Here is a 27,189-nt window from a genome sequence, read left to right as displayed (position 1 = left end):
CCTGACTCTACCGGTTCGAAAATATTTGTAATAAAATATGCTCAAAATGCATTTCTCATAGATATGAATTTTGTTAGCAAAAGATTCATTTTATAATGTCACGTGGTAGTGACGGTGAAGAAAGCAGCAATACGGCGGAATACAAAACTAGCTTTTATTGGGCGAACCTGTGCCCACAAAAACAGACTACACTTATAGCACAAAGATAGCGGCGAACACGGTCGGCGATCGTCGGAAATCTGATCAGCGGGTCAAGCGCGTCGGCTTTTATAGAGCAGTCGTCGAATGTTGCAGACTAATCGTTCGAACCCGCGTGCCTCCCACAAAGTCCTACACCATTCGCGTCAGGTGATGAAATCAGATAACATAAGGTTCGGCGACAACAGACAGCTGATAGAAGCTTCGATAACTTTCCAGAAACTTCGGATACATTCAGGCGCATCCCACGCTGTGCGATTGCATTTGTTAGGCGGCGCAACGTGGTTGCCCGATAAAGATAAGTACGCGAGTCAATACCCCCCTCTTAAACACATCGTCCCGATGCTACAAATATATGAGAGCGAAACACAAAAGGACACTTATTAAACATAAGTATCAAAATAACGAAAAGAAGCAAAGTCCAAAGGTCAGGTACGCGAAACGCCAAAGTTCATTAACGCTGGTAGTACGGCTTGAATCGCACAGCGTGGACTATTTCAGGTCGTGAGCGGCGCCGCAGTGATAGCGAAATGCCGTCTGGCACGACCTCATAGTCCAGTGCGCCAATACGTCCGATGATCTTGTACGGTCCGAAATAGCGACGCAAAAGCTTCTCGCTCAGTCCTCGTCGGCGTATAGGGGTCCAAACCCAAACACGGTCACCGGGCTGGTACTCGACCAAGCGTCGTCGGCGGTTGTAGTGTCGGCTGTCGGTCCTCTGCTGGTTCTTGATTCGCAGGCGGGCGAGCTGTAGGGCTTCTTCGGCGCGCTGGATATAGCTAGCGACGTCAAGATTTCCCTCGTCAGTGACGTGCGGCAGCATGGCGTCGAACGTCGTCGTCGGGTTCCTGCCGTAAACCAGCTTAAATGGCGTGATCTGTGTTGTTTCTTGCACCGCCGTGTTGTAAGCGAATGTTACGTACGGCAGGACCGCATCCCACGTCTTGTCCTCGACGTCGACGTACGTTGCTAGCATGTCGCGAGGGTCTTGTTCAGGCGCTCCGTGAGACCATTTGTCTGAGGATGGCAGGCAGTTGTCCTCCTGTGACTTGCCTGGCTCTATTACAGAATGGCCTGCGTGAGCTCTGCTGCAAAAGCCGTTCCTCTGTCGTTGACGACGACTTCTGGAGCACCATGTCACAGCAGGATGTTATCGACGAAAAACTCCGCCACTTCGGGCTGCGCTGCCTTTAGGTAGAGCTTTAGTTTCAGCGAAGTGGGTGATACAGTCCGTCGCCACGGCGATCCACTTATTTCCGGATGTTGATGTCGGAAACGGTCCTAACAAGTCCATGCCGATCTGCTGAAAAGGTCGGTAAAGAGGCTTGATCGGCTGTAGAAATACCGCTGGCCTTGTCGGAGGTGTCTTGCGTCGCTGACAGTCTCGGCATGTCTTGACGTAACGGGCGACATCGGCGGTTAGGTGCGGCCAGTAATACCTTTCTTGTATCCTCGATAGCGTCCAGGAGAAACCGAGGTGCCCAGCGGTCGGATCGTCATGTAGGGCGTGCAGTACTTCTGGACGCAGCGCCGACGGAACAGCAAGAAGATAGCTGGCGCGGACTGGTGAGAAGTTCTTCTTCACGAGTAGGTTGTTTTGAAGCGTGAAGAAAGATAATCCAAGCTTAAATCCCCTAGGGACAACGTCGGTGTGCCCTTCCAAATACTCGACTAGGGCTTTTAGCTCCGGGTCCCATCGTTGTTGTTCAGCGAAGTCTTCCGCGCTTATTATGCCAAGGAAGTCGTCGTAATCCTCGTCATCTTGCGGTGGCGGGTCAATGGGGGCGCGTGATAGGCAATCGGCATGCGAGTTTTCGTCCGGACTTGTATGTTACAGTGATGTCGTATTCTCCACCGTGCCAGCCGTCCTGATGGGTCCTTTAAGTTAGCTAGCCAACACAACGCGTGATGGTCGCTGACCACTTTGAATGGCCTGCCATAGAGGTAAGGGCAAAATTTCGCTGTAGCCCAAACGATGGCGAGGCATTCCTTTTCGGTTGTAGAATAATTGCCTTCCGCTTTTGACAACGACCGGCTAGCGTAAGCTATCACGTGTTCATGTCCATCTTTTCTGTGGACTAGGACGGCACCGAGGCCTACTGGCGTCAGTGTATATTTCGGTATCGGCGTGCTCGTCGAAATGCGCAAGTACGGGCGGCGACTGCATGCGTCGTTTGAGTTCTTGAAATGCGTCGGCCTGCGGCGTTTCCCACTTGAACTCGACGTCACATTTAGTTAGCTTTGTCAGCGGCTGTGCCCAAACCTGTGCCCACAAAAATAGACTAGACTTATAACACAATGATAGCGGCGAACACGGTCGGCGATCGCCGGGAATCTGATCAGCGGGTCAAGCGCGTCGGCTTTTATAGAGCAGTCGTCGAATGTTGCAGACTAATCGTTCGGACCCGCGTGCCTTTCACAAAGTTCTACACCATTCGCGTAAGGGGATGAAATCAGATAACATAACGTTCGGCGACAACAGACAGCGGATAGAAGCATCGATAACTTTCTAGAAACTTCGGATACATGCAGGCGCGTCCCACGCTATGTGATTACATTTGTTAGGCGGCAAAACGTGGTTGCCCGATAAAGATAAGTACACGTGTCAATAATGAGCCGAATGTGAATTATCACATTGCCGGCATTATGGACAAGTGTAAATATCGGTGTTGCAGGCACTTCTTACAAAGCAGACAAATCCAGAGTAAGGCCAGGTTTGATTTTTTCTGTTGCATAAAAAAACGGTACGGACCCCGATTGCACCGTTCTATGAATACTTGTTAATTCTCACCAAAATTTGCCTGTCTGGGAATTCCATAAATTATGGCTAGTCCAATTTATTTACAAATTCATATTATGTCCATTGCTTAACTTGATTTAAAGATTCCTCGATAAACTATGTTATTGTAATGTCATTTAGATGTTATCTAAACGTCGCCGTGCCAATACACTACTGCTTAGAGCAATATTCGCACAAGACTTGCTGCGCTGTCAAGTGCGAAAACTTATGACCAAATTGGATGAACGCTAAGCCTCATTACAACGTCCAAAGCCACATGTGCCTCGAGGCTACACACTAAAGTTATTTAACTGTAAGATTACGACAGGTAGCCGTGCTTTTGCTTCAAAAACAGAGCAAAATGTGACAGCACCTGTCTTGAGTGAAGGCGCCAACATACATACAGTACGGGTACAGAAATGTATTATCTGGGCCAATATGCACCAGTCGTTGAATGAATTGTGCTGAAAACGCTTTATATCACGCGTTGGTCTAGATCTGGCATCACAATTCGGTATCAAATGAAATACAATTTCAGGGAGTCTTTCTGCAAATGCACAGTACGTGTTACTACGAGCAAATACCGTTTGTAAATTGAAGGGAATCGAGGGTTGCCTGTGTAAACAGTGCACGCATCATTGAGACAATACGTCAGAGGACTGACAGTTCTCGGTAAATGCTAATTTTTAATTCGACAAGACTTTCTTGGCATTTCTCCAGCTTTCCACAGTCCACAAAGCTTCGTCAACACGCTGAAGTTCAGGGAAGAGACCACTGCATGGTGGCTTGAAAACTTCTCGCTGTTCGTTGCACAGCATGCTCTGGCCCAAGAGTTTGCTGTACAGCAAGGAATTCACCCTATATGAAAAAGAAAAAGAAAAAGAAGCATAAAAAGTGTTTTGTGATGTTACAGATACTTTGACATTTCCAACCTAACATATTAGTGTTATTTTGCAGCTAGAAATTAAAAATGAAGATTGCGCTCCAATCTATGCTATAAAGGTGGTTAGCCAGCGAAGATGTGCTATCGCCTGATCAAACAGGTTAATGCGACGTAGCCTTGAACGATTGAGTAATTGACTACTTGAAATATTTTACAAGACAAATTCTCTAGCCTCAGCTCGACGTCGTTGAGCACATTGACGTTGTTGTTCCCGTCACCATTCTTCGTGTTCGCGCTCCTCTTCGGGAGTATTCATGCGTGGCCTTCCCGTAGCACTATCACCACACAAATAAAAGAAGTCACTACGGGCGTTCTCCTTTTATATATGAAAGTGCAGTGACGTCACTCGCTGCTTCGTCAGCTGCAGTCGCCGCTTATCGGCAACTGCAGCTTATCCAACCGCAATCTTTACGGGAAACGCATGTGGCAAGGGCTACATACTTCGCATTGTTCGAACGCGCCTTATGTATGATGTATTTTTGACACTTGTTTTGTGCTTTTCTTTATTAAACCAGCACTGCGGTGTGTCGTGCATGCGTAAATACTATGGATAATGGCATTTTCAATTCAATTCATGGAGTGGTTTCCCGCTGAGGGTTCTTTCAACGAAGGCGAACAAATCTCGGGCGCCGACTCATATACACCTTCGGTGTAAAAAGAAGGAGCAGGTCATTTTTTTTATCTCACAGCTGGCTGATTATCGTAGTCATCAGAGTACACAAAATAGATTCTATTACAGCGAAGCTATAAGCATGTATTTGGGAGGGAGTCTTCGTCGAGTGCGAACCCAAAAACAAACGGCTGCTTGAAGGCTTCGTGCTTCCCTTTCCGCGTAACAGAATTATTTGTTCTCGTATAGTATTCGAATGACAACCGATGCTATCATGTCTGCAGGTTGTGCATAAACCCTAATTTACGATTTTTTGACACATTTTACTTTGGGGAATTCGATTAGTTCAATAACACACTTGCTCTGGGTGGAGGGCCTACAAGAATGGCGATATATTCGGTGCTAATGGTACTACCACCAGGCTACCGCTGCCCCTCGGGCAGACCTGGAACGACAACTGGGAACAGGCTTTGTCTTCCCGTTTGCGCGCAACAGAATAATATATCTAAGTTATATCTATACCATATATATAAGAATCGGAAGCTGTCACGTCTGCAGCTTGTGTGTAAGTCGTACTTTACTCGTTTTCTGACGTAATTTACATTTAAACATACATTTACTTCAATAAAGCACTTGCGCTTGTCGAAGAGCCTAGAAAAATGAGGATGTATGCTGCACTTCCTTGCACGTGGGTGTGCGCGTGCATGACGTGCGTGGCGTGTGGTAGCAGTACTCCTGTAACGTCGTCTAACGTTGGCAACAGCTTCGCTGTGCATCCGATTTCATAGTGTGGACTGGAGGCGGAATGATGTTATGAAGTGCGATTACTAACGAAACGTCCACACGAAGTAGTAGAGAATAACTTATTCGTTCTGAATAGACGGACACAGTTTAAACTCGTGTGCCATTTCTGGATAAGAATTATAGCTGCGGCGCGTGTCAGCGTTATTGACAGTTCATGTCATGCATCATCATCATCATCATCGTCAGCAGCAGCAGCAGCAGCAGCAGCAGCAGCAGCAGCAGCCTGGTTACGCCCACTGCAGGGCAAAGGCCTCTCCCATATTTTTCCAACAACCTCGGTCATGTACTAATTGTGGCCATGTCGTCTCTGCAAACTTCTTAATCTCATCCGCCCACCTAACTTTCTGCCGCCCCCTGCTACGCTTCGCTTCCCTTGGAATCCAGTCCGTAACCCTTAATGACCATCGGTTATCTTCCCTCCTCATTACATGTCCTGCCCATGCCCATTTCTGTTTCTAGATTTCAACTAAGATGTCATTAACTCGCGTTTGTTCCCTCGCCCAATCTGCTCTTTTCTTATCCCTTAACGTTACACCTTTCTTTCCATAGCTCGTTGCGTTGCCCTCATTTTAAGTAGAACCCTTTTCGTAAGCCTCCAGCTTTCTGCCCCGTACGTGAGTACTGGTAAGACACAGCTGTTATGCACTTTTCTCTTGAAGGACAATGGCAACCTTCTGTTCATGATCTGAGAATGCCTGCCAAACGCACCCCAGCCCATTCTTATTCTTCTGATTATTTCCGTCTCGTGATCCGGATCCGCCGTCACTACCTGCCCTAAGTAGATGTATTCCCTTACCACTTCCAGTGCCTCACTATCTACTGTAAATTGCTGTTCTCTTCCGAGACTGTTAAACATTACTTTAGTTTTCTGCAGATTAATTTTTAGACCCACACTTCTGCTGTGCCTCTCCAGGTCTGTGAGCATGCATTGCAATTGGTCCCCTGAGTTACTAAGCAAGGCAATATCAAAAGCGAATCGCAAGTTACTAAGGTATTCTCTATTAAATTTTATCCTCAACTCTTATTTTGTACGTATTTCACTTTGTTGAAGTAACTGACTAGAAAAATAAAGAAACAGGAAAGAACGTGATCCATGCGCTCATTTAGTAATTTTACGTTGCACATTACTACATTTCTCTATCACATGACTACTTTCGCGCATTTCCGCATTCGGCAAGACTGTTTTATTTATTTATTTATTTATTTATTTATTTCCATTTAGCTATCTTTTTGTTTATTTATATATGCTGTGATCTCTATCATGGGGGGCTATCTGACGGAGAAACACTGTTTTTGTTGAGGCCACTGGCGGATGTTCTTCCATATACAAGTTTTGGATGAATTTCACAGCATTTTCTGCATTCTGTCTAGTTTAATAATGGTATTGCCAATATATGGGTCCCAAATAATTACTCTCTTACCACTTCCAGTGCTTCCCTACGTATCGTAAACTGCTATTCTCTCCCAAGACTATTAAACTATAATTTTCTGCAGATTAATTCTAGAGCAACGCTTCTGCTTTGCCTCTCCAGGTCAGTGAGCATGCGTTGCAGGTGTTCCCCTGAGTTACTAAGCAAGGCAATATCATCAGCGAATCGCAAGTTACTAAGGTATTCTTGATTAACTCTTATCCCCATTTCTTCGCAATCCAGGTCTGTGACTACCTCCTGTAAACACGCTTTGAATAGCATTGGAGAGATCGTATCTCCCTGCCTGACGCCTTTCTTTATTGGGATTTTGTTGCTTTCTTTATGGAGGACTACGGTGGCTGCGGAGCCGCTATAGATATATTTTAGTATTTTTACATACGGCTAGTTTACACCATGATTCCGTAATGCCTCCATGACTGCTGAGGTATCGACTAAATTAAACGCTTTCTCGTAATCATTGAAATCTATATATAAGGGTTGGTTATATTCCGCACATTTCTCTATCACCTAATTGATAGTGTGAATATGGTTTATTGTTGAGTAGCTTTTACGGAATCCTGCCTGATCCTTTGGTTGACGGAAGTCTAGGGTGTTCCTGATTCTATTTGCAATTACCTTAGTAAATACTATGTAGGCAACGGACAGTAAGCTGATCGGCCTATAGTTTTCAACTTATTGGCGTTCCCATTCTAATGGATTAGGATTATGTTAGCGTTCTTCCAAGATTCTGGTGAGCTCGAAGTAATGAGGCATTGCGTATACTGGGTGGCGAGTTTTTCTAGAATTATCTGCCCACCATCCTTCAACAAATCTGCTGTTACCTGATCCTCCCCAGCTGCCTCCCCCTTTGCATAGCTCCCAAGGCTTTCTTTACTTCTTCCGGCGTTACATGTGGGATCGCAAATTCCTCTAGACTATTCTCTCTTCCATTATCGTCGTGAGTGCCACTGGTAATGTACAAATCTCTATTAAACATTCAGCCACTTGAACGATCTCATCTATATTAGTAATGATTTTGCCGGCTTTGTCTCTTAACGCATGTCATGCATAAAATTAACATTAAAACAAATTCGTCTGAAGGCGAGCATCTTAAAGAAATGTTTTAATACATTTCTAATCACATTCGTTTGAATGGCAATGCTTACACTTGTTTATCTCGGAAACGTATTGTTCTTTCAATGAGGCAAATGGAGAACACTAGTCTCTATTATTCCTATTCTTCAAGACAAATTTGATAATACCTGCTAGAAACACAATAAAGTTTTTGAAGTTTGACGATTTTCTGAGCGCTGAGAGATTTTTTTCTGTAATTTGAACATGAGCGCTAAGGATTCCAATTACTGCGGTGTATACGCGCTAGAGAGGCTATACATTCTCTGAGAACTCGAGAAGTCTGTAGCTTCTATAAATTTTGCTTAACGAATGACATCCAGTACAGTTTTATATGCACTTTTGATTCCACAAATAAGCTGGCTGTTTTAGTCTGTTTTGTCTTGATTTTGCAGATTATGCCACAACATTGTAAAACTGACTGGGCTAGAATTGAGGAAAATACCGAAAGAGGGAAAAAGGTTTTAATAATATTTGCTCGAAACAACCATGGCGATGGCTTGACATCCACGAACTACAAGTAGAGAGGCCGTCGTTGTACTACCATCTACTAAATGCGCGAATGCTTGAGAAAAAAAAAACTATTATTGCTAAAAAAATATTACACTCCAGTTCAATTGACAGAATTATTAAAGGCACTCTAAACTGAACCGCTTCAAAATTGAAGGGTTTTATTAAACGAGGTTTGATGCTCTCACTCAAGACGATCTCTGCAGTTACAGGTATTCTGTAACTATTGGCACAGTCTATACAGCAGCCTCTTGCGATGGTAGAGAAGGTTGAACCCCGTGATCGTGATTTTCTTTGAATTAAGTAATAAAACTAAGTTTTCAGGCGGACATGTTTTGGTACACTGCATGCTGTGGGAATTCACAGTGGTGGAAGCCTTGCGTGTCGCACTCTTGTTGAGATTTAGAAGCTGTGTGAGCGCGAATAATAATGTGAACGATAGCGTGATATTTACATTTAAGTTAGGTCTTCTATGCAATTAACAGCAACGTACGCGCAACTTCATTTCAATTCTAACACGCGAGTGGAGATAATATTCCGCGGAGCATTACCGATTAAAGCCACAAACATGAGTAAAAAAAACCGCGCCCGAATTTTTTTTCAGTGGTGGGTATATTAGTGTGGCTTCTATCCCCTGAATCAGATGTGAAAAAAAAATCCCGCATGCCGGGTCACTAGCTATCACCTCTGTACATAATTAAAGGTACATAAAATGAAGCCCGCGAATCGCCCGTACGATGAGAGGGAAAATTTTCTGCATCAATGTACCACATCTGATGTCCTTTGCTTTTCCTTAACAGCAGCAATGCGGCCAATGTTTCCCAGAAGCCTGAACTACTCTCGCACTGAGCACGACATTCTAGGCGTGACACTAATGACTGGAAAGTGATGTTACCTTTTCGGTGCTAGTTCTTGCTCTTTTTTAGATGCGAACTTGGGGTTTGCGGTGTAGCAATGACCCTGCACATGAAACAAAATAATACAAGGTGTTCACACAGAAAGACGAAAACTAAGCAAAGGTACAAAGCGCTGGTCTCATTGCAAATGAAACGTTTATCACCGTTGTTGCGATACTATAACCGAAACATTACATGGATCCAATGCTCATCTTGGAAACCATACGCAGCGAAGGTAGCGTGTCCAGATGAAAGTTTTCCCATTTCATGTGCACGTCTTCGGCGTAAGGGCGCTCGTCGACGCGCTCTCAGGCAGACAGCCGCGGCGAACGTGCGATGGTGGCTGAGCGGTTCAGAACATTCGGCGGCTGTGCTGGGGGACTTCGGTCGGGCTGCACTATCTGACAGGTATTTCGATATTTTCCATGCATGGGCTATTCGACAAAACTGCACCAGCACTCAGCAAGGAAGTTACGGAGGGCTCGAAAAGAAAATTTCCCATAAAAAAATGAACGCGTGAATACTGTTCTACCACAGCCTTTGCTACATTTTCGAGAATAGCTCTGCGACAACAACGACAGTGAACCGTAATAATACCTGCGGCAGGCTACGTTGTTCGTCGGACAAAGATACTCTTAACACACGTCGGGACTAATAACAGTGAGTGACCCTTACGTTTTCACGGCTACAAGCACACACGCACATACTTCGGTCGTCATCTAAAGCTTCATTCGCACGCTACAAAGCCGTAGCCGCGTGTAGCTAGACTTTCCATCTGTTCCTCTTGGCATTTGAAAAGAGTGACACCAATCACTGCCTCTGCAAGCCGTTGTCAATGCGCACCATTCCATCACTTTTAACTTTTCCATAAAATTTGGAACTCAAAATTACTTATAGGGTCGTCTTCCCTTAGTGGTCTTTTCGACCAAAGCAAATGTTGCCAACAGCAAAATGCGTTAATTCATTTAGAAAACACATACTCTTAGAGCTTCCCATGGATACGGATCTATTTATCTTACATCTCTCATTTTAGAAGTAGTAATAAAGTGAAAAGCAATTCAATTAATAATATACGCAATGGTACTTAAAAACGCTGACATAGCAAAATCACTGTGAGGTGCTAATAAATTGGCTAATTTTTGTAAATCTTTAACAAGACACCACCGCACCAGTGAGTGATTTATTGCGTTCCGCTAAAACAACGCTGACAAGGACCTGCGTTCTCGCAATTTTATTTCGGTATAATATCAATCCCACGGGCAGCACTGTTACCACGAATGGATGCACAGTACAATGTACACGCACTCCTGGGTACATAAGCAGTGCATCCGATTAAAAAAAAATTCTTGGAGTAAGCATTCAAACGCTGTGTTATAGTATACCGCAGCTCACTATGTACAAGCGGTAAGTGTTCTTAGAAGAGTATAGAGAATAAAAGAGGAACAGGTCCACCAGCACCATGACGTAAAGCAGGGTTTGGGTACGGGCTAGTCGGTATTGCACTGCAAATTTGACTACAGCGCTTACATGGATAAAAAAGACCGAAGGAACGAAGATAACAACCGCTTGTCGTGATCGTTCCTTCGGTCTTGTTGCCGATGTGCGCGCTGTAGTGAAGATAGCGATGGCCGAAACCTGGTGACGTGCCCGTTTCTATTGTCGCTGCCCAGTGATGTAGTATTGCGTCGTTTAGTCCTTGAGCTGCGTTACTTGAGGAATTATTCGAGAAATATTTCTCCTCTGCAACCGGCGGAGTGGTGACCTTATCTGACAAGCGACGTATTGGTGTGTACTCTTCGCCGGTTACAACGGAACATGTTTGTTTCGCAGTAAACACTCGTAACCAACAGAAGGTCCTTATGCGGATTAGGGAAGGTAGAATAGAAGAACATGCGTTCAAAATATTGCCCTAGTGCTTCCTCGGTGTTAAGGAAACACTAGCGATGGAAAAATAGTGATCTCTGGTACAAAAAAAAGGATGGAAAACAAGCATAATTTTTCTTGACTGGCAAAAAAAACTGCTTCATTAGATTGTCATTACGGTAATATGAATACATAACTTGCAGCTGTCCTCAATCGGCGCCTCAACTCGACATCATTGGAGCGCAAAATGCCGGCGTCACGCATGTCGGGGTTGAAGCCTTACAGACAGTAAAACGCGTTGTAGCTGAATTGGTTTACGGGCCACTGGTACGAGCGTGCCAGCGGAAATGGCGGCGAAGAGCCGCACGAAAGGAAGAGGGTTAGCTCAGCAATTCTTCGCTTGGTCTAGTGAACAGCAAATGATCTGGCCTTTTACTATATATATATATATATTGCGAATAATTATAACAATAAATGCCTGGAAATGCTTCTGTAGGATTTATTTATATTTTACAGACAAAGACGAATTTAAATACCCCGCATAATAAACTACGGGGGCCCGAACATTGATTCGCATGTGCATTTATTTCTTGCCACCATATGAAATCTCAAGATGACACGTGGACAAAACGCAATGAGTGCCCCACAGACGTGCCGGCTACCGCGCAGTATAGGCAGTACAGCGCACATAAAATGTACACATTTGCTACAAACACTTTTAGTAAATAAACAAAGTGTTGTACATAATGTTTAAGTGTACTGTCTAAATGAATCACCAGTTGAAGTAATAATATTGTCGAAGTTATACGCAACGAAGTACTATCAACATAAATTATTTGCAATATTAACATTACCGAAAGACAGCAGATGTGTGCGACCTTGGAGAATTACAACCAGATTTCCAGCGAAGCCCTTTCATTCGAACATTTGGAACACTTGGAAGTCTGTTTACGAGTGGTGAAAGACTTAGACGGCTGCGCTGGTATAATTACAACTACAAATGAGATCAAATTTTTGCGAACATACGGGGATCGATTTGCCAAGTTGTGTGGATTGCTAAATGCATTTAAAAAATGTACGCAAGTGTTCAAAAGTATCACGCAGCTGTTATTAGCCAGGTTTTCCAATGTCCTAAGAAAACACTGCGTTTCAGATATTTTATACTTTGAAGGAATAGGCAGCATTTTAGCTGCAATGTGTCGCATACGGCTCCGTCATGTGCTAGCTAAGTTAACTACGGTGAAATATGCAAAATCATTAATATTCACTTTACGTCCAAGTGCATTTCGTGTATTGAAGAGGGGGTTGAGAAACGACCGATCCAGTTTTTTGTGGCAACGTACATGCTACACTGTATATACAGGTAACGTTTTTATGTATGCGATATAACTACATGAAACTGAAGCTTTAATTCCAACTGTTCGAATGAATGGGCTTCGCTGGAAATCGGGTTGTAATTCTTCATGCTCGCACACATCTGCTGTCTTTCGTTAGTGTGAATATTGCAAATAATTTATGTTGATAGTACTTCGTTCGGCTAACTTCGACAATATTATTATTTCAACTAGTGGTTCATTTAGACAGTATACTTAAACATTATGCTCAACTCTTTGTTTAATTACTAAAATTGTTTGTAGCAAATGTGTGCTTTTTATGTGCGCTGTACTGCTAATACTGGCGGCAGCCTGCACGTCTGTGGGGCACTCATTGCGTTTTGTCCACGTGTCATCTTGAGATTTCATGTGGTGGCAAGAAATAAATGCAAATGCAAATCAGTTTTCGGGCCCCCGTAGTGTATGATGTGGGGTACTTAAATTAGTCTTTGTCTGTAAAATATAAATAAATATTGTCCTTGTCGACCACTTCTGTGCGTATTCTACTGGAAAATGTGAATTTATCCCGCCCATTTGGAACGTTGTCTACACATTGGCCATACCATCACCCTAATTGTCTCCAGATATAAATGAGATAACTTGTTCAGCCTACCGAGGACACTGGAGGAACAAACTAAGAATCTCTTATGATGCAGGCGAAGACATGGAAAACGGGCATTTAGTAATTAACTACAACATTTGCATATAAAGCAGCAAAGTAAAAGTAAAAGCCTGGGATACATGTTGATTACTGGCAGTATGACACCGCGGAAAGCTTCAATGAGTAACTTTCTACAAAGGCTGCAGTGAACCTTCCCAGAATTTTGCAGCATTAATAGCTGTGAATGGTATATCACAGTGCTTGTCTCTAGCTTGCACAGGAACAGAACCATGCGGACTTAGTTCCCCGCGTACAATTAGACGAACAGTGAAGGAAAGGTGGGATGGTAGTGAATTATAGCATACATACGCTAGCGACCGTCGTGACGTTGGACGTCCAAACTTCGAAGTGATGCCACGTGTTTTAAGGGCCTCGAAGGTTCGACAGTGATTAATAACGTCAGCCACTGATTCCATTCTCTCCGCGCAAATGAGGACAAGATAAACATCCTCGGCAATACCTTTGAGAATATGTCCCACCTTTCCTTCAGCCATGTTCGCATCCACCGGCTTGCACAACTTCAATATTCTGGTATAGTGTCTCCCCCTGAGAGATCTCCTGTTAACTGTTCAATCATGTTGTGGTCGAGCTTGGCTAGATGGCGCACCCCCCTTGGGTCACTTGTTGGGCATTTTACCAAGGGTAGTTTTCGGGCATTAAACGGCCGCTTGCCAGCCCACTCCTTTATGTGGTTTGCTCAAGAGCCGTCGTCTCTGCGCCTCCCTGTCACGCGTCGTCGGGCGCTCGCCTCGCACCCACCGGACGCCGGGCCGCCGCCGCCTGCCGCTGCCGGCAGAATTTTTGGCGACGAGGATGGGATCCCCGTTCCAGTTCCGACTGAAGCTCCGGGGGATCAACGACTTTCGTGAGTGAAGCGTTTCTTTCTCGTGTCCGCACGGCATGCAAGCGTCGCCGACGCACTTGGCCGCGCAAGGCTCCAGCGCCTAAGCCTTCTTCGACCCCGCTGCTCTTGCCTGCTCTGTTGCTGCTTCAAACCCCAGCTTGTCCCCTACCTGGCATGGCATCTTTCGCTCTGAACCCGCCTGTCTTCCTGGAGTTGCCTGGACCGCCGTCTATTTGGTGGTACCGATGGTTAAAAAATTTCCCAGGCCAACCTTGAAGCGGCTGGCAGTGGCGACTGCACGAACGCGCGGCGAGCGTCCGCGCTCACCGTTCTCGGACGAGGACAGCGCAAGTACTTCGTTGAGGAGGAGCAGGAAGCAGCAAGACAATCAACTGAAGTAGCTTCAGCATCAGCCGATACGGTTCCGGCCACGTCGGAGTTCCAGAAACTCGTGCAACGTCTTGACCGGCTGTTCGCCGCGTCAACGAATGTATTAGCGGAAAGGCACGAATTTACGAGCAGGAAGCAATTTGAGGGGGAAGGATTTCTCGAATTCCTTACGGCAATGAAGGAAAAGGTAGTCCAGTGCAATTTCGGCACAACTTACAACGAGCGCGTCCGAGATCAGATTATCCATGGAGTAGCGAACGCCAGCGTTAGCCCATGTTAGCGAAGCCACTGTTAGCCCATGGTGAACACCTTTCCCTGGACAAGGCGGAAGAAATTGGCCGCTCATTAGAAGCTCTGCATCGAGCGAACCACGCGATGGGCTCTGAAAATGTTCAAAGGATCGAAGCACCCCAACATGGCGTTCCGTCGACGGGCAAAGATGGCAGACTTCATCCAGGAGGACGCCAAGATGGCCGAATTCATCCGCGAGACGATGAAAATGACCGACATCTTCCGGGAGGCCGCCAAGATGCCCGACTTCTTACGAGAAGCCGCCAAGATGGTCAACATTTCGCACGAGGCTCCTCCGGGAACAGTGGTGCATGCGATCGGTTTGGCAGCACCAAGCATATCGCGTCTTACAAGAATTGTCCAGCAAGAAATCGGCGCTGCAACACCTGCCACATGTTCGGCCATTTTGCTTTAATATGCCGAAAAATCCGAACAGCTGTGCAATACGTCTCTTCTGCAGAAACATTGTCTTCGTCAACTTCCGCAGGGCAGCCGTCCGCGCCAGTTTTGACGGTAGGCGCTTTTGAAACTAAAAAAGATTTGGAAGTTCCGGCCGTAGTTAGCGGCGTCTACATGCGACTGCTGGTGGACACAGGAGCATTTGTAGCTTTGATGACTGCCGAAGATTTTAGAAATCACTTTGGTGGACAGGACACGCTGTCAAAAACAACAGTGGACTTGAGAACTTTCTCCAAGCAATGCATGGACATTGAAGGTCTGTTTCAAGCCACTGCCCTGTTTTTACAAAGATCGTGCTTCGTCACGTTCCACGTAACGACTAAAGGGACATCGCTGCTCCACGCCTGGGTATACAGATCGACGGTACGTCGCTGACAGGTCGTCTGGCATCGCTTCCTTCAGTACAGAGCCCCTCAGGTGTACCTCCGGTTTTTGATCACCTCTTCAGTGGCGAGTTGGGTCTCGTCGAAAATTTTGTGCGCCGAGTTCATCGGTGGCAAGGTATGAAACCAGTATCTTCAAAGTTACGCAGGCTACCCCTGGCTCTCCCTGACCAGGTCACAAATGAACTGCGACGTCTCGAGGACCGCGACGTCATCGAGCGCGTCGAGGCTACTGAGTGGGCGTCTCCGCTTGTTGTGGTGCGCAAGAAGGCTGAAGCCATCCCGCTCAGTGTAGACCTACGGGAACGGGACAGTTTTCAGCCTCAAGTTGAAGAAAGGATCTCGGAGAAACAGTGGCAAACTAAACAGTGTGTAGACAAACGTAGAAGAGCTCAGGTAAGTCGTATCAAGGTGGGACACACCGTCATAATAAGACTTAACAGGAAAGGATTTTTTAAGTACACTAAATCTCGTACAGTCAAGGCCCAGATAGGACCATCTACTTTAGTACTCAGTGATGGGAAGACGTGGAATGCGTCTAAGTTAACCCTTGTAGTAAAGAATTCAGAAGATAGTACATCGTCTACAAGTGATGGACTTTTTGTAGTCATATTCAAACTTGGATAGTCATCCCGATGACTAGTCTACAGTTACACCGTCTCTTCATAGTAATAAGCATCAGCTAATTAATTCGTCTGACTGTATCACTTTCGAGTCAACACAGTCAGCAGTCGTCTCTGATTCCGTGGGGGAATCGGTAGCCTCCCAGGACTTGTTGGGACGTCGAGAGGAGCTTCCTGGGCAACCAGCTTTGTGCGACACCAACATTCAAATGTCAAACCAGGGGGTCTTCGAAGTCGACCGGTACGCGTTGCAACCCCCAAAGTCCGTCTGGGGTACGCACACGTCCTCATCGTAGCAAGAAACGGCCTCCGTGGCTCGATTATTTTGTTTCTAAAGTGTAGGGCGTATTGCCATCCCTGAAGTGCCAAGGCTAGGGGCCTCGCCCTGACATTACAGAGATAGGTCACGTGTTGCTTTGTTCAATACAGATGTACAATGTATTTTCTCCGGTTCGGTGCAGTGAGACTTGTACCCTGTGTTGCTTATCGGGTTCTGTGTTGGTTTGTCTGCAGCGCAGTGTGACACATGCATATTTCTTTGTGCAGTGCCAAACGCACCGGAAGCACGTCAATGACTGTGTGTTATTGTGCCTCCAAAGACTGGTGCGCGTGTGTGTGAACTTGGCGGGACGGACAGCAATTATTTTGAGCTTAAGTACGTGTGCTTCGTGTGTGCGTTTCACTGAATAGTTACTCTTCTTTTCCAGGGGGGCTTGATGTAGTATAGTGCCTCCCTCTGAGACATCTCCTGTTAACTGTTCAATCATGTGGTCTAGTTTGGCTAGATGGCGCACCCCCCTTCGGTCACTTGTTGGGCATTTGACCAATGAGGTGGTGACATCTGGCTGGAAAGTCTTCGTGCAATAAACGGCCTCTTGCCGGCCTAGTCTTTTCTGTAGTCTGCAGAAGAGCGGTCGTCTCTGCGCCTCCCTCTCTCGCGTCGTCGGGCGCTCGCTGCGCGCTCTCCGGACGCCGGGCCCCCGCCAGCTGCCGCTGCCGACACAACAAATATTATTTTAATGTACGTTCTGCAAGTCTTGCCGATGATTTGAGCCCTCTGCGACAACGTCTACTCCCCACGTTTTTTTCTTCGTTGCTGGGTTTTCAAAGCATTTTCTAATTTCCTCCACAAATGGTTCCCAGGTTGCCTCAGTCTCTTCATGGTTCTCAACCCATACCAGCGCAGCAAAATCAAGGAACAGCCCCACGTTAGACAACTGGCTCGCGGTGTTCGAACCGTTGCATGGGCTCACCCGCTGATCTTAGCTGAGCCATTCATCCGCATCGTCGGCGGGTTTTCCTATGTAGGTACGCGGTTCGCTGTAATGTTAAGGAGATGCCCTCGCGGTCGATTGCTGGGTGTCTGCGTTCGAGCTCATTGCTTGAGGTAGTTCTGCCAGACCCGAAAGTCGACGGCTACTGTGAAGCTCGTGCTGTTGCATTCCCGTCGTTGGCAGACGGGAATACAACAGCCGCCTCAGGTAGCCCTAGGTAGAAATTGGCTTACACCACACCTTCCACAATAACTCCGAAGACGGATGGCGTTTATTTACAAGATAAAAAATGCAAAGGTATCGCTCAGCGAAGGCTTCTTGCATCTTTTCAGCCAATTCGATGAGAAAATCTGCTCAATTTAGGCAATTCTATTAGCTTTAAAAATAAAAAGGTTATCTCCTTTTTTTTAAAGTGAGCGCGTTTAATTGGGCTATTCAAACGAGGCTGCGGGTTATCGCCTGATGCTGGTGTCAGTGGTTACGTAAATGTTACGTTAGGAGATGCGGATAAGAGCAGATCGGAATTGTTTTACGTTATAGGGCCCTCCCTTACAAAAATGACTTTAGACTTTCTATAGAAAGTCTATAGACTTTTTATAGACGACCTTGCCTTTCTATAGATTTGGACTTTTGTTGATACAAAGTCTGTAGACTTTCTATAGACGAAAGTCGATACAGCGTCTATTTAGTTTTCTCTGTTATTTCTCTAGAGATTGTCTGTAGACGAGAGTCGATAAGATTGTATATTTCTTGTCTATTCACACTCTACCTAGTTCTTTACAAACACGCACTTGCACACATTCACGTACACCGCACCCCCATATATATATATATATATATATATATATATATATATATATATATATATATATATATATATATATATATATATATATTTTTTTTTTTGTTGCGTGACCGGCGGCTCGAGTCACATTGCGTGCGTGTAATCGCGGGCTTCTTCACGCTCGGACTAACACTTCTGTGGAGCTCGTATGGAGCAGCAGAAAGCTGTATCGGCAGTTTCTACTGTTGCTCTACATGTTTTTCGTTGAGAATATTCACTTAATTAACATAATTGAGAAGTTAATTAACACTAATTATCTAATCAGGGGAATGCAAAAAAAATAATCTGAGTATCTCCAAGCGATGGCAAACAACATTACCTTGGTTCTCTCCAGCTACGTAGCAATTGCATATGTTAAAGTCTGGCTAAAATTAAGTGAAACATCCCGTATACTTCTTTGCAATTCTAATTATTCTTCACGGTTTGCTATATCACAGCCGATGAAGGCCATAGGGTGGGACGTCACCAAAGGTCATGTTAACATGTGCGAACAGCCCGTATACCGATTGTGGTAAGGCGTGAGGGGAAGTATGAAACAACCGATATTGTAAAATTCTTATTCCTTCAGGTTTACATGCCGTCTATAGATTGAGAATAGACAAAAATCGTTAATCTGGGCCCAACCGGTGTACGCTGTAACCAAGCGCAGGTACCGGTGGATAATACGGAGCTGCGTTTGATATAGGACACTGAAGTTTTATACTGCTGAAATTGATGTAGAGCCTATTTGTAGACTTTAGTACACATACTGTATACCTCCGCATTTGTTAAACACATGATATGATCTACGTAGTCGCTCTCGGCAATCCCAAGACAGTCGTCACAGTTGTCATATTATGACTTTTGCGGTAGTAGAATAAAGAAAGGAAAACGCCGATCCGATTGTGATAATAGATGGTATGAACGCCAACTATACTTACAAGAGGACTTTGTGGCCGTGCGATGAACCAATGTCGCGCATGTGGTGTGCGCGTTGTGTGTCGTCCAATTCTGAGATACTTTTCACATTGTCTTCATATCCCGGCTGCATCACTAACATCGCGCGGTTTTTTGTTGACAGATATCCTGCACTATAAATCGAAGTTTCTCTTTCACTTAAAATATGTGCCAACTTCGCTGAGCCCGCCCAGTATTTCGCGGGCGGTACTGCGCGGCCACCCATATGGGTACCTCATTGCCGTACTGATTGCTTTGACCTATCATCGGAGCGGAAAATGAGCACTAACGTACGTTCGGGCATGACATTTGGCGTTACGCTGGGAGATATGCTACAAATGCGCTGTATTACTCATCGTCGCTGGCGATAATTCAAGCGCCTGAAGGGCCCTGTAACGGCTTTTACAAACAGCGCATTTATCCATGTGGGCGTTCTAGTCTCATACGATAGCCCACAGCGTTTGTACCTGCCAGCGCATTTACTTCGTTCATGAAAAAAAGATGAAAAATGGAAAAGAAAAGCAACCAGTTCCTGTGCGCTGGCGCGCAGAGAGATAGAGAAAGAGAGAGAGAGAGAAAGAGAAAAAAAGAAAAAAAGAAAAAGCGCTCACACTCCTCGGAGCACGCACGCCCGGCGTTCGGAGCTCCTGCACATGCGCGGAGCTCTTGCGCATGCGCGGCGGTGCGCCGTCTGTCCGCGTCAGTACGAATTCTCAACGAGTGCGCCAGACACGTAAACACTTGTGGCGGTGTGCGGTGTCTGCCTGAACGTAGGTGTCTTCTTTGTGGCATCACGCGTCAACCACACTGAACGGTAAGCTTTAGCAAAGATGTTTTGCGTCAATAGATGATAATTAGGTAAGCGCATTTCGTAGCGCGAACCGGCTGCATATAGCGTAGGCGACTCGGGTATAGTGTGGGCTTGTCGTTGACATGATTTGATAACGCGCTCTTGTTCCCGCTTCTACTATACGGAATGTTTTACGGCGAGCGATCACTCGGACTTGTTGGTTTAGCGTTATAGTTTAGGTGCGCAAATAAAGGAAGTACACCGTGTTTTAACTTGATACTGAGCTGCCACTAAGCGGATTGTGATTGCTGAGCAGCCAGCGTGGTAGATCTCATTTCGTGGCGCTCGATGCGGCCGCGATGAATACTGCTGCCCTCATGTGTACATGTGTAGTGAAATTCTCGTGACACGCTTTACGTATATATCTCGAAATTGTGTTAGCATGAAGAATTTTCAAACTGACACGTATAGTTGAATAACTGCTAGCGTACTTGGATGAAAGGCCGTGTTTGCGGGGCATGCATCAGCAGTGTGTGCGCTGCCATTTTCGTATAGTTTAAAATTAGCAGTATTTTTAACGCTCCTGGCAACCAATCTAAATAATTTTTGGAAGTTACCGCAAGCAAAACACGAGGTTTGAAGAAATGTCTAGCAGAAATGTCTAGATGCACCCAATCTATTTATATGCAACCACAACCGCTTTTGGAGCATGAAACCTGCGATAAGCTCAGTCACTCGCAGCTTCATAACTTAGACGAAAAAATTAGAGAACAATAAATTAGTCGCTCCGGGAAGCACCTTTACACGTTTCAAACTGAAGGCATTGGGTTTGACGGTAGTTGGAAGATTTGTTTTTTGTCTCTTTTATAAACAGCTTAGCAGCAGAAGTTATCTTTCGGGCTATATGAAAAGCGCTAAGCGCCTTTCGATGCTTCGGCGTTATGCAGTTTACGTGCTGTTAATCACTAGGCAGCTGCTGGCGCGGATTCGTATTGTGCCAGTCGTGCATGGCATGAAGGCCTTGACGTGCGTAATAAGTGTTCCGGTTTTATTACCGTTGCATGTAGTGCCATCGTCTTGGACAGACTGTATACTAAATGCGCTGTACAAAAGAAAAAAGAGCCACATTATTATCCATTTGGTGGTCTTTTCTTAGTAAATAACGCACAGATTATTCAAATAATTTAGTGGACATTGCATTTCTTCTACCCTTATCAACACACCTAAGAGAGCGTAACATGTTTTAGTTGATACGTAACCTTATCAATACGCCCCTATTCATGTGCATTCTACAGAAAGTGTGGCAAATGCATTCATGTCGAAGTATGAGTAAAGAAAAAATTGCAGACTATTCGAAACGGAAATAACTTGCAATTCTCAACATGATTGTTCAAAACTGCAGTCACTATGCTGAGCATGTTCGTCTAGCACGGGCATATTGCATTAACACCTGAAAAATGTGCACAGTCCAGCTGGGAATCATTGTTTCAACAATTACTATTATAGGAATAGTTTGGGATTCTCGCATTTCTTTTATTTAGATAAGTGCACTGTGTGTCACATGAACCTGTCTTTAAACGAAACGAACCGTCGCTAGCACCTGCGACCATTGCGGTTGTCTAAATGCTTATCATACTGTAACATAACGAAACGTCACAATGGTACTGATTCATATTCCCATGTAGTCTTTAGTCAGAGGTAAACAAAGTTAACTAGAGGCATAAGTGATGAGAATAAATTATATAGAAAACTACTATTGAACCGTAAAAATAACTCATTGAATAGTTTTCCCTTAGCTTGTTGCATTTGCTTTACGTGTCTGTCTCTGTGTCATTGTCTTGCGTGCTGTACTCGTGGGGCCATCAATTGCGAACTTGCCCAAGCCCTTGTCAGCTTTATTAAAGAAGGGATTCAAGTCAGTTGGATATAATAGTGCATGTCAAGTGACTGACGTGTTATTCATTTTGTGTAAATATTATAAACTGGCAGTACTTGGCAAGCATTAAACCACAATAATTTTTTATTGCACTTAAGCTGCGGGCATCATAGATTGCCAGAAAATTTTCATGAGAACCGCCAGGGAAGGCTTGGAAAAAGATCGGCAAATTTTAAAATGGCCACATAGGTATGCTGTTTTGTTATCTGTCATACAAAGTTTCCAGAGAATCTTTCTGTTAAATATATTTTTAAAACGTTTCACTTCACAGGAAAGTTGAGGGAAATTGGTTACATTCATTGAAAAAAAAAAAGTCGAGCATACTGACAAGCCATTTGTTATTGAATTTGTTTTTTGTGTTAACTAAAGGTCCTGAACCTCGAAACCCTAGAAAAATTTTTCATTTTTGAAAGCACCTTAAATAATTTACTGGGATAGAATTCATTCGAACTATACTCTCAGTTCAGTTTCCTAGGAGGTGCATATCTGTCGTGCCATGACACAAAGTGCTCGCGTGGTATTTCGGGTGCTCATGTGGTGTACCTAACTTAGAAACCTGTTAGCATGCCCAAGAGGCCTCATTACCTGTAAGAAACTAAGTGACCGTATTAATACAATTAATCTATCTGCCTTCTGTTGAAGTTATAGCCAAAGACACATTTATTTAAGGGTAGGAGAAAGACATTTAAATGTGTATTAAGCAAAATAAATTACAATCTGGCAGAATACTGTGAATACTCCAGTCCCGTCTTCTGAGCATATCCCTCTGCACGGGCATACTTAACTACCAGGGAATAAAATGTACAGACAGTCTAACTGGGTAACATTTCAGAAATAAATATAGAGATCATTTGGGATAAGTACACTAATGCATCATATATCAACTTCTCATAAAAGGGAACATACTGTTGCTGGCACGAGCAGCAGTTGTGACTGTTTAATTGCTTACCATACCACAAAATAAAACATTGTATAAAGGTACTGATTTGTATGGACAAGCATCCCTTAGTCATAGTTAAACCGCTTTAAGTATTGACTTAGATGGTTTGAGCAAATATATTATGCCGCTTGATGAACATACAAAGAATGCACACTTGTTATTTTTGTCTCATATTGCTGCATCTACTTATTTGCAGCATACACCTGCGTCACCTTTGGGTCTAATGACACAAAAGTCAAGGCAAGCCTGGCGACCATGCTCGCCAAGGGGAAGTAGTGTAAATATTTATACTCTTTCCATAGTAGCATAAGACATGTATTTTAAGAAATTCGTCTGTTATAATGCGCAATAAAACAGTTAATTAATTGCCGGGGCAGTTGTTTTCTTTCTTGCGCTGCATGATTCAGCACTTAATTCTTTATGTTTATGCAACAATATATGAGAGTACAGCTGGTTCAGGAGCACACGTATTCTACCAACATTAACGCATATGTGCAGATTAGAAGCAACAGCTGCACATGCATAACACATTCAAAATTTTATTGCTACGATATGTAAACACAAATGTAAACTAACTTGTAAATAGCAGATACCTATGGACTTATGGCCTTATACACTTTTCGTAGGCTTGTCTATAAAATGTCTGTGTCTATAGATTATAGAAAATGCATGTTTGTTGACAAATGTCGGCAGAATATAGAAAATGTGTATAGGATTATATATTTCTGTTTTTGTTGACTGAAGTGTATAGAATATCTATACACCATCTATAGACATCTTATAGACATAGTCTGCAAAAGTAGAACTGTATAACCCAATATGCTTTTGTATATAAACATTCTGCAGACATTTGTGTCAAATATAAATTTTCATTTATCTATAGAAAGTCTATAGACTGGTCTATAGGAATAGTCTATAGATAGTCTATAGACATTTGTCTATAGACGTTCTATATACTTCAGTCTACAAAAGTAGAACTAAGCCTATACACTTGTTCATAGACATTCTGCAGACAATTGTCTACAAACGTGAATTTTAATTAATCCATAGACACTCTATAGACAGTCTATAGACTCAGACTTTTGATAGACTAGTCAATAGAAAGTGTACGGCCATAAGTCTATAGACTCAGACTATTTATCGACTAGCCTATAACAAGTATATGGCCATAAGTCTATAGACTGTCTGTAGACTAGTCTAAAGAAATGTCTATAGATAGTCTATAGACTTCAAAGACAAATGTTTATAAACTGCCTGTGGACTTTATATAAAAAAATTTTGTAAGAGCTATCACTCAAGCACTGCGTCGATGCCGCCGAAACCAGTCATGCACAAGGCGTGGACGCTGTGGGTTTCCCACACGTGCTCTTGGGACAAAGGAAAGACAATACAGTAGTGCAGACAATCACAAGGGCATTTATTGCACCTTTCATAAATCAATGCCTGCTAGCTCGGTTGCTATTCACAAAACATGCCGATGGGCGCGCGGCAAACGAGCGAATATTTTCGCCCCATGCTGGACACGAACACCTGGTGGCCAGGTCGTTCGCGCGTACAGTCACGCGAACGGTGGCGCGTTCGAACGAGGCCTCGCGAGACGGTCTCGCAGAAGCTTGCATTGGCGCAGGCGCGGAATGTCCACGCTGTTTGCGAATCCCAAACTAAAGAGGAAGAGCGTTCTCTTTTCCGCGCGCAAGTAACACCGCTGTTACGTGGCGTTAGCACAGCCACACTCGCGCCATCTCTCGCGATGCGCTCGAACCACACCGACTGCCGCGGGCATCAAGCCACGCGGCGCAACCGGATTACAGGAGGCGGGAGCTACGCGGGAAGACAACATATCAGGGGACGGGTGAGAGTCACGCATCCCCACAATGCAAAAGCGCTCTTTGACGCTTTCCATTAGAGAGGTGGCACCCTCTCGCCGCGTCGCTGCAAAGTCGGCATGCTGCAAGTGTGTGAACATGTATTTGGACGAAATTGCGTGGATTATATAACGCGAGTTCCATTCCAGCCAGCACTATATAATTGTTAATGCATTTGTTTGCCGTTGAAGAACGGCGCATAGCTGGTGGCCTATTGGCGTCGAGAGCCACCACAGGAGCGAGCGGCGCTGCAATCGCTGTGACGTAGTAAACGACATCATGTGACTCGCCTTTGGTGCCGCCAGCCACGCCAGCGCTGCTCGCTGCCTTTCATCTAGAAGGCAGTAATTTGGTTTGTAGTTTCAGCACGGTTTGCTGCTCGGTGCTACTGTGCCCAACGTATTGGACGTAGCCCAGTGCGAGTTTTCATGCGTAGCACAAAACTAAGCTGAGCCAAGAAAGCAGCCCAGCATTCATTATTGCGTGTTTTGTAGCAAGCACTTCCACGAAGAAGATTTTGTTTAAGGCGTTGGAGCAAAATGTTCGGATAGTGCAACGTGGAAATTCCCGGGAATGTACGTATTACAATTTACGAAGTTTATTCGCGCCAGGATGGAAAAGACGGTGCCTTGTTTCCGGAGCAGTGCCATCGCAGAACTTTCCTCTCCGCCCCTTGGACTATCCAGAAAACACCGAGCTTCGCCGGAATCGGGGAGCTGGAGATAAGCTCGTGGCTGATTTCCTTCGGGTTGCATAACTTGTGGGAGGTTACGCGCAACGTTCAATGGAGAACCTGACGCTTTGCTAGTCTTTGTGAAGCACTCGGTGTGATTTAATTACGGAAATCTTTTATTTCGAGAGCAATTATATGGACACTCGAAGCGCACTTCAGCCGTGGCAGTCGCTGTGACGTGAAGGGCAATAACACCGTCACCACGCGAAATTACGCAAAACTGCCGCGGGACTGGTCCTCGAGGCACTTTGCGTGTATTCGCCGTCTTCTTTCGCGCTCCGAAGAACACTTATGTAGCACGCATTGAGCGACAGAAAGCTGTAGCAGCAGTTTTTCATGTTGGACCTACAATTTTCTCATTTACACTTTTAATCGAATAACAATATTATAGGAGTTGGTTAATTAAGTAGGAGTAATTATCTAATTGGGCGCAATTACTCATTATGATGTTGTTTTACGCTGGATATTTGAACATGGTCAGCCTCACGTACTGCCTCTCCTTCTGTTAGCAGTCGTGATGTGCTGAACAGCTGGCCAACGAATGCTAGAGACCGGCATAGTCAGTGCAAACGAAACATGCTGATCATAATTAAGAGTCCAGCAAGCGATGCACACTGGGCTTGCAGCGTGCTCAATTGATATCACGTCGATGAAAATACCCTGCGCAGCGAAGCGCAAATAGTGTAAGCATGGATTGAGGACAGAAAAATATAATCGTTTGAAGTTCCACTTAATAAAATATATCGGTGATAAATCATCGTTCAAGAAAATCTCCCAAAAGTTGCACGCAGCACTCACCACGACGAAAGCTGCTAACAGTATTGTTATTACGCCAAGAGTGCATATGGCTACCTTTAATAAAGGTCATGTGAACTCAATAACCAATATCAATGCGTCTTATGCGTCGCCAGTTTAATTACACGCTATAAACTAGGGCGAATCATTGCCGTGAATTATGTACGGCAATCAACGGAAATCGAAATCTGACCTCTCGGCCGCGCACCATGCGCGCAAAAGCAAGAGATAGCGGCGCGCAATCACGCTTGCCTTAGTAAACATAAATGTACACGAGATGTGCGAGTTCTTCGAGTTGTGGATTACTAGGTAAATTTCATAACAGCTCCCACATACGCGAGTGGCGTCTTCACGTTCGTCGTCTGTGGCGCCGCGTGCACACGCTCCGATGAGAGCGGCGAATGCCGTACATTCGACAGTTTTAGTTAGACGTACGTAGAGGCTTTGCGTACGTAGAGCTTCTACGTGTGAGCAGTGCGCATGCGTAGAACGTAGCGGGCGCGCGCGCATCTCACGGACGTACGTGAGATTCAATTCTTTACCCGCCGCGGTTGCTCAGTGGCTATGGTGTTGGGCTGCTGAACACGAGGTCGCGGGATCGAATCCCGGCCACGGCGGCCGCATTTCGATGGGGGCGAAATGCGAAAACACCCGTGTGCTTAGATTTAGGTGCACGTTAAAGAACCCCAGGTGGTCAAAGTTTCCGGAGTCCTCCACTACGGCGTGCCTCATAATCAGAAAGTGGTTTTGGCACGTAAAGCCCCAAATATTATTATGAGATTCAATTCTTTGCGTGCGTTTCTTGCGCACGTAGACAGCTTCGCGCGGGAGTTCCGCAAGATCACGAACAAGCGATAGAGGGCCGCGCGCGCGCAGACGGCTCGCATCGAGACACGGCGACAGGATTGA

The 27,189-nt window shown here is 44.9% G+C and overlaps 1 protein-coding gene across 2 annotated transcripts in view; it reads right to left on the bottom strand.

Moving 5' to 3' along the window:
- Nucleotides 1-3,643: 3,643 nt before the first annotated feature.
- Nucleotides 3,644-27,189, bottom strand: part of LOC142576615 (uncharacterized) — a 501,274-nt gene continuing 477,728 nt past the window's right edge. For both annotated transcript variants that reach the window (XM_075686816.1, XM_075686815.1), the window contains exons 21-22: nucleotides 9,280-9,344; nucleotides 3,644-3,835 (exon numbers count right to left, since the gene is read on the bottom strand). In XM_075686816.1, coding sequence (XP_075542931.1) covers nucleotides 3,664-3,835; nucleotides 9,280-9,344 — 237 coding nt within the window. In that variant the 3' untranslated portion in view covers nucleotides 3,644-3,663. The remainder of the gene's footprint in view (nucleotides 3,836-9,279; nucleotides 9,345-27,189) is intronic.

The sequence above is a fragment of the Dermacentor variabilis genome, chromosome 3 (genome assembly GCF_050947875.1).
Source record: "Dermacentor variabilis isolate Ectoservices chromosome 3, ASM5094787v1, whole genome shotgun sequence".
Taxonomy (NCBI): Eukaryota; Metazoa; Arthropoda; class Arachnida; order Ixodida; family Ixodidae; genus Dermacentor; species Dermacentor variabilis.
The sequence above is the reverse complement of the archived record's forward strand: the minus strand, read 5'-3'. Positions and strand labels throughout refer to the sequence as shown.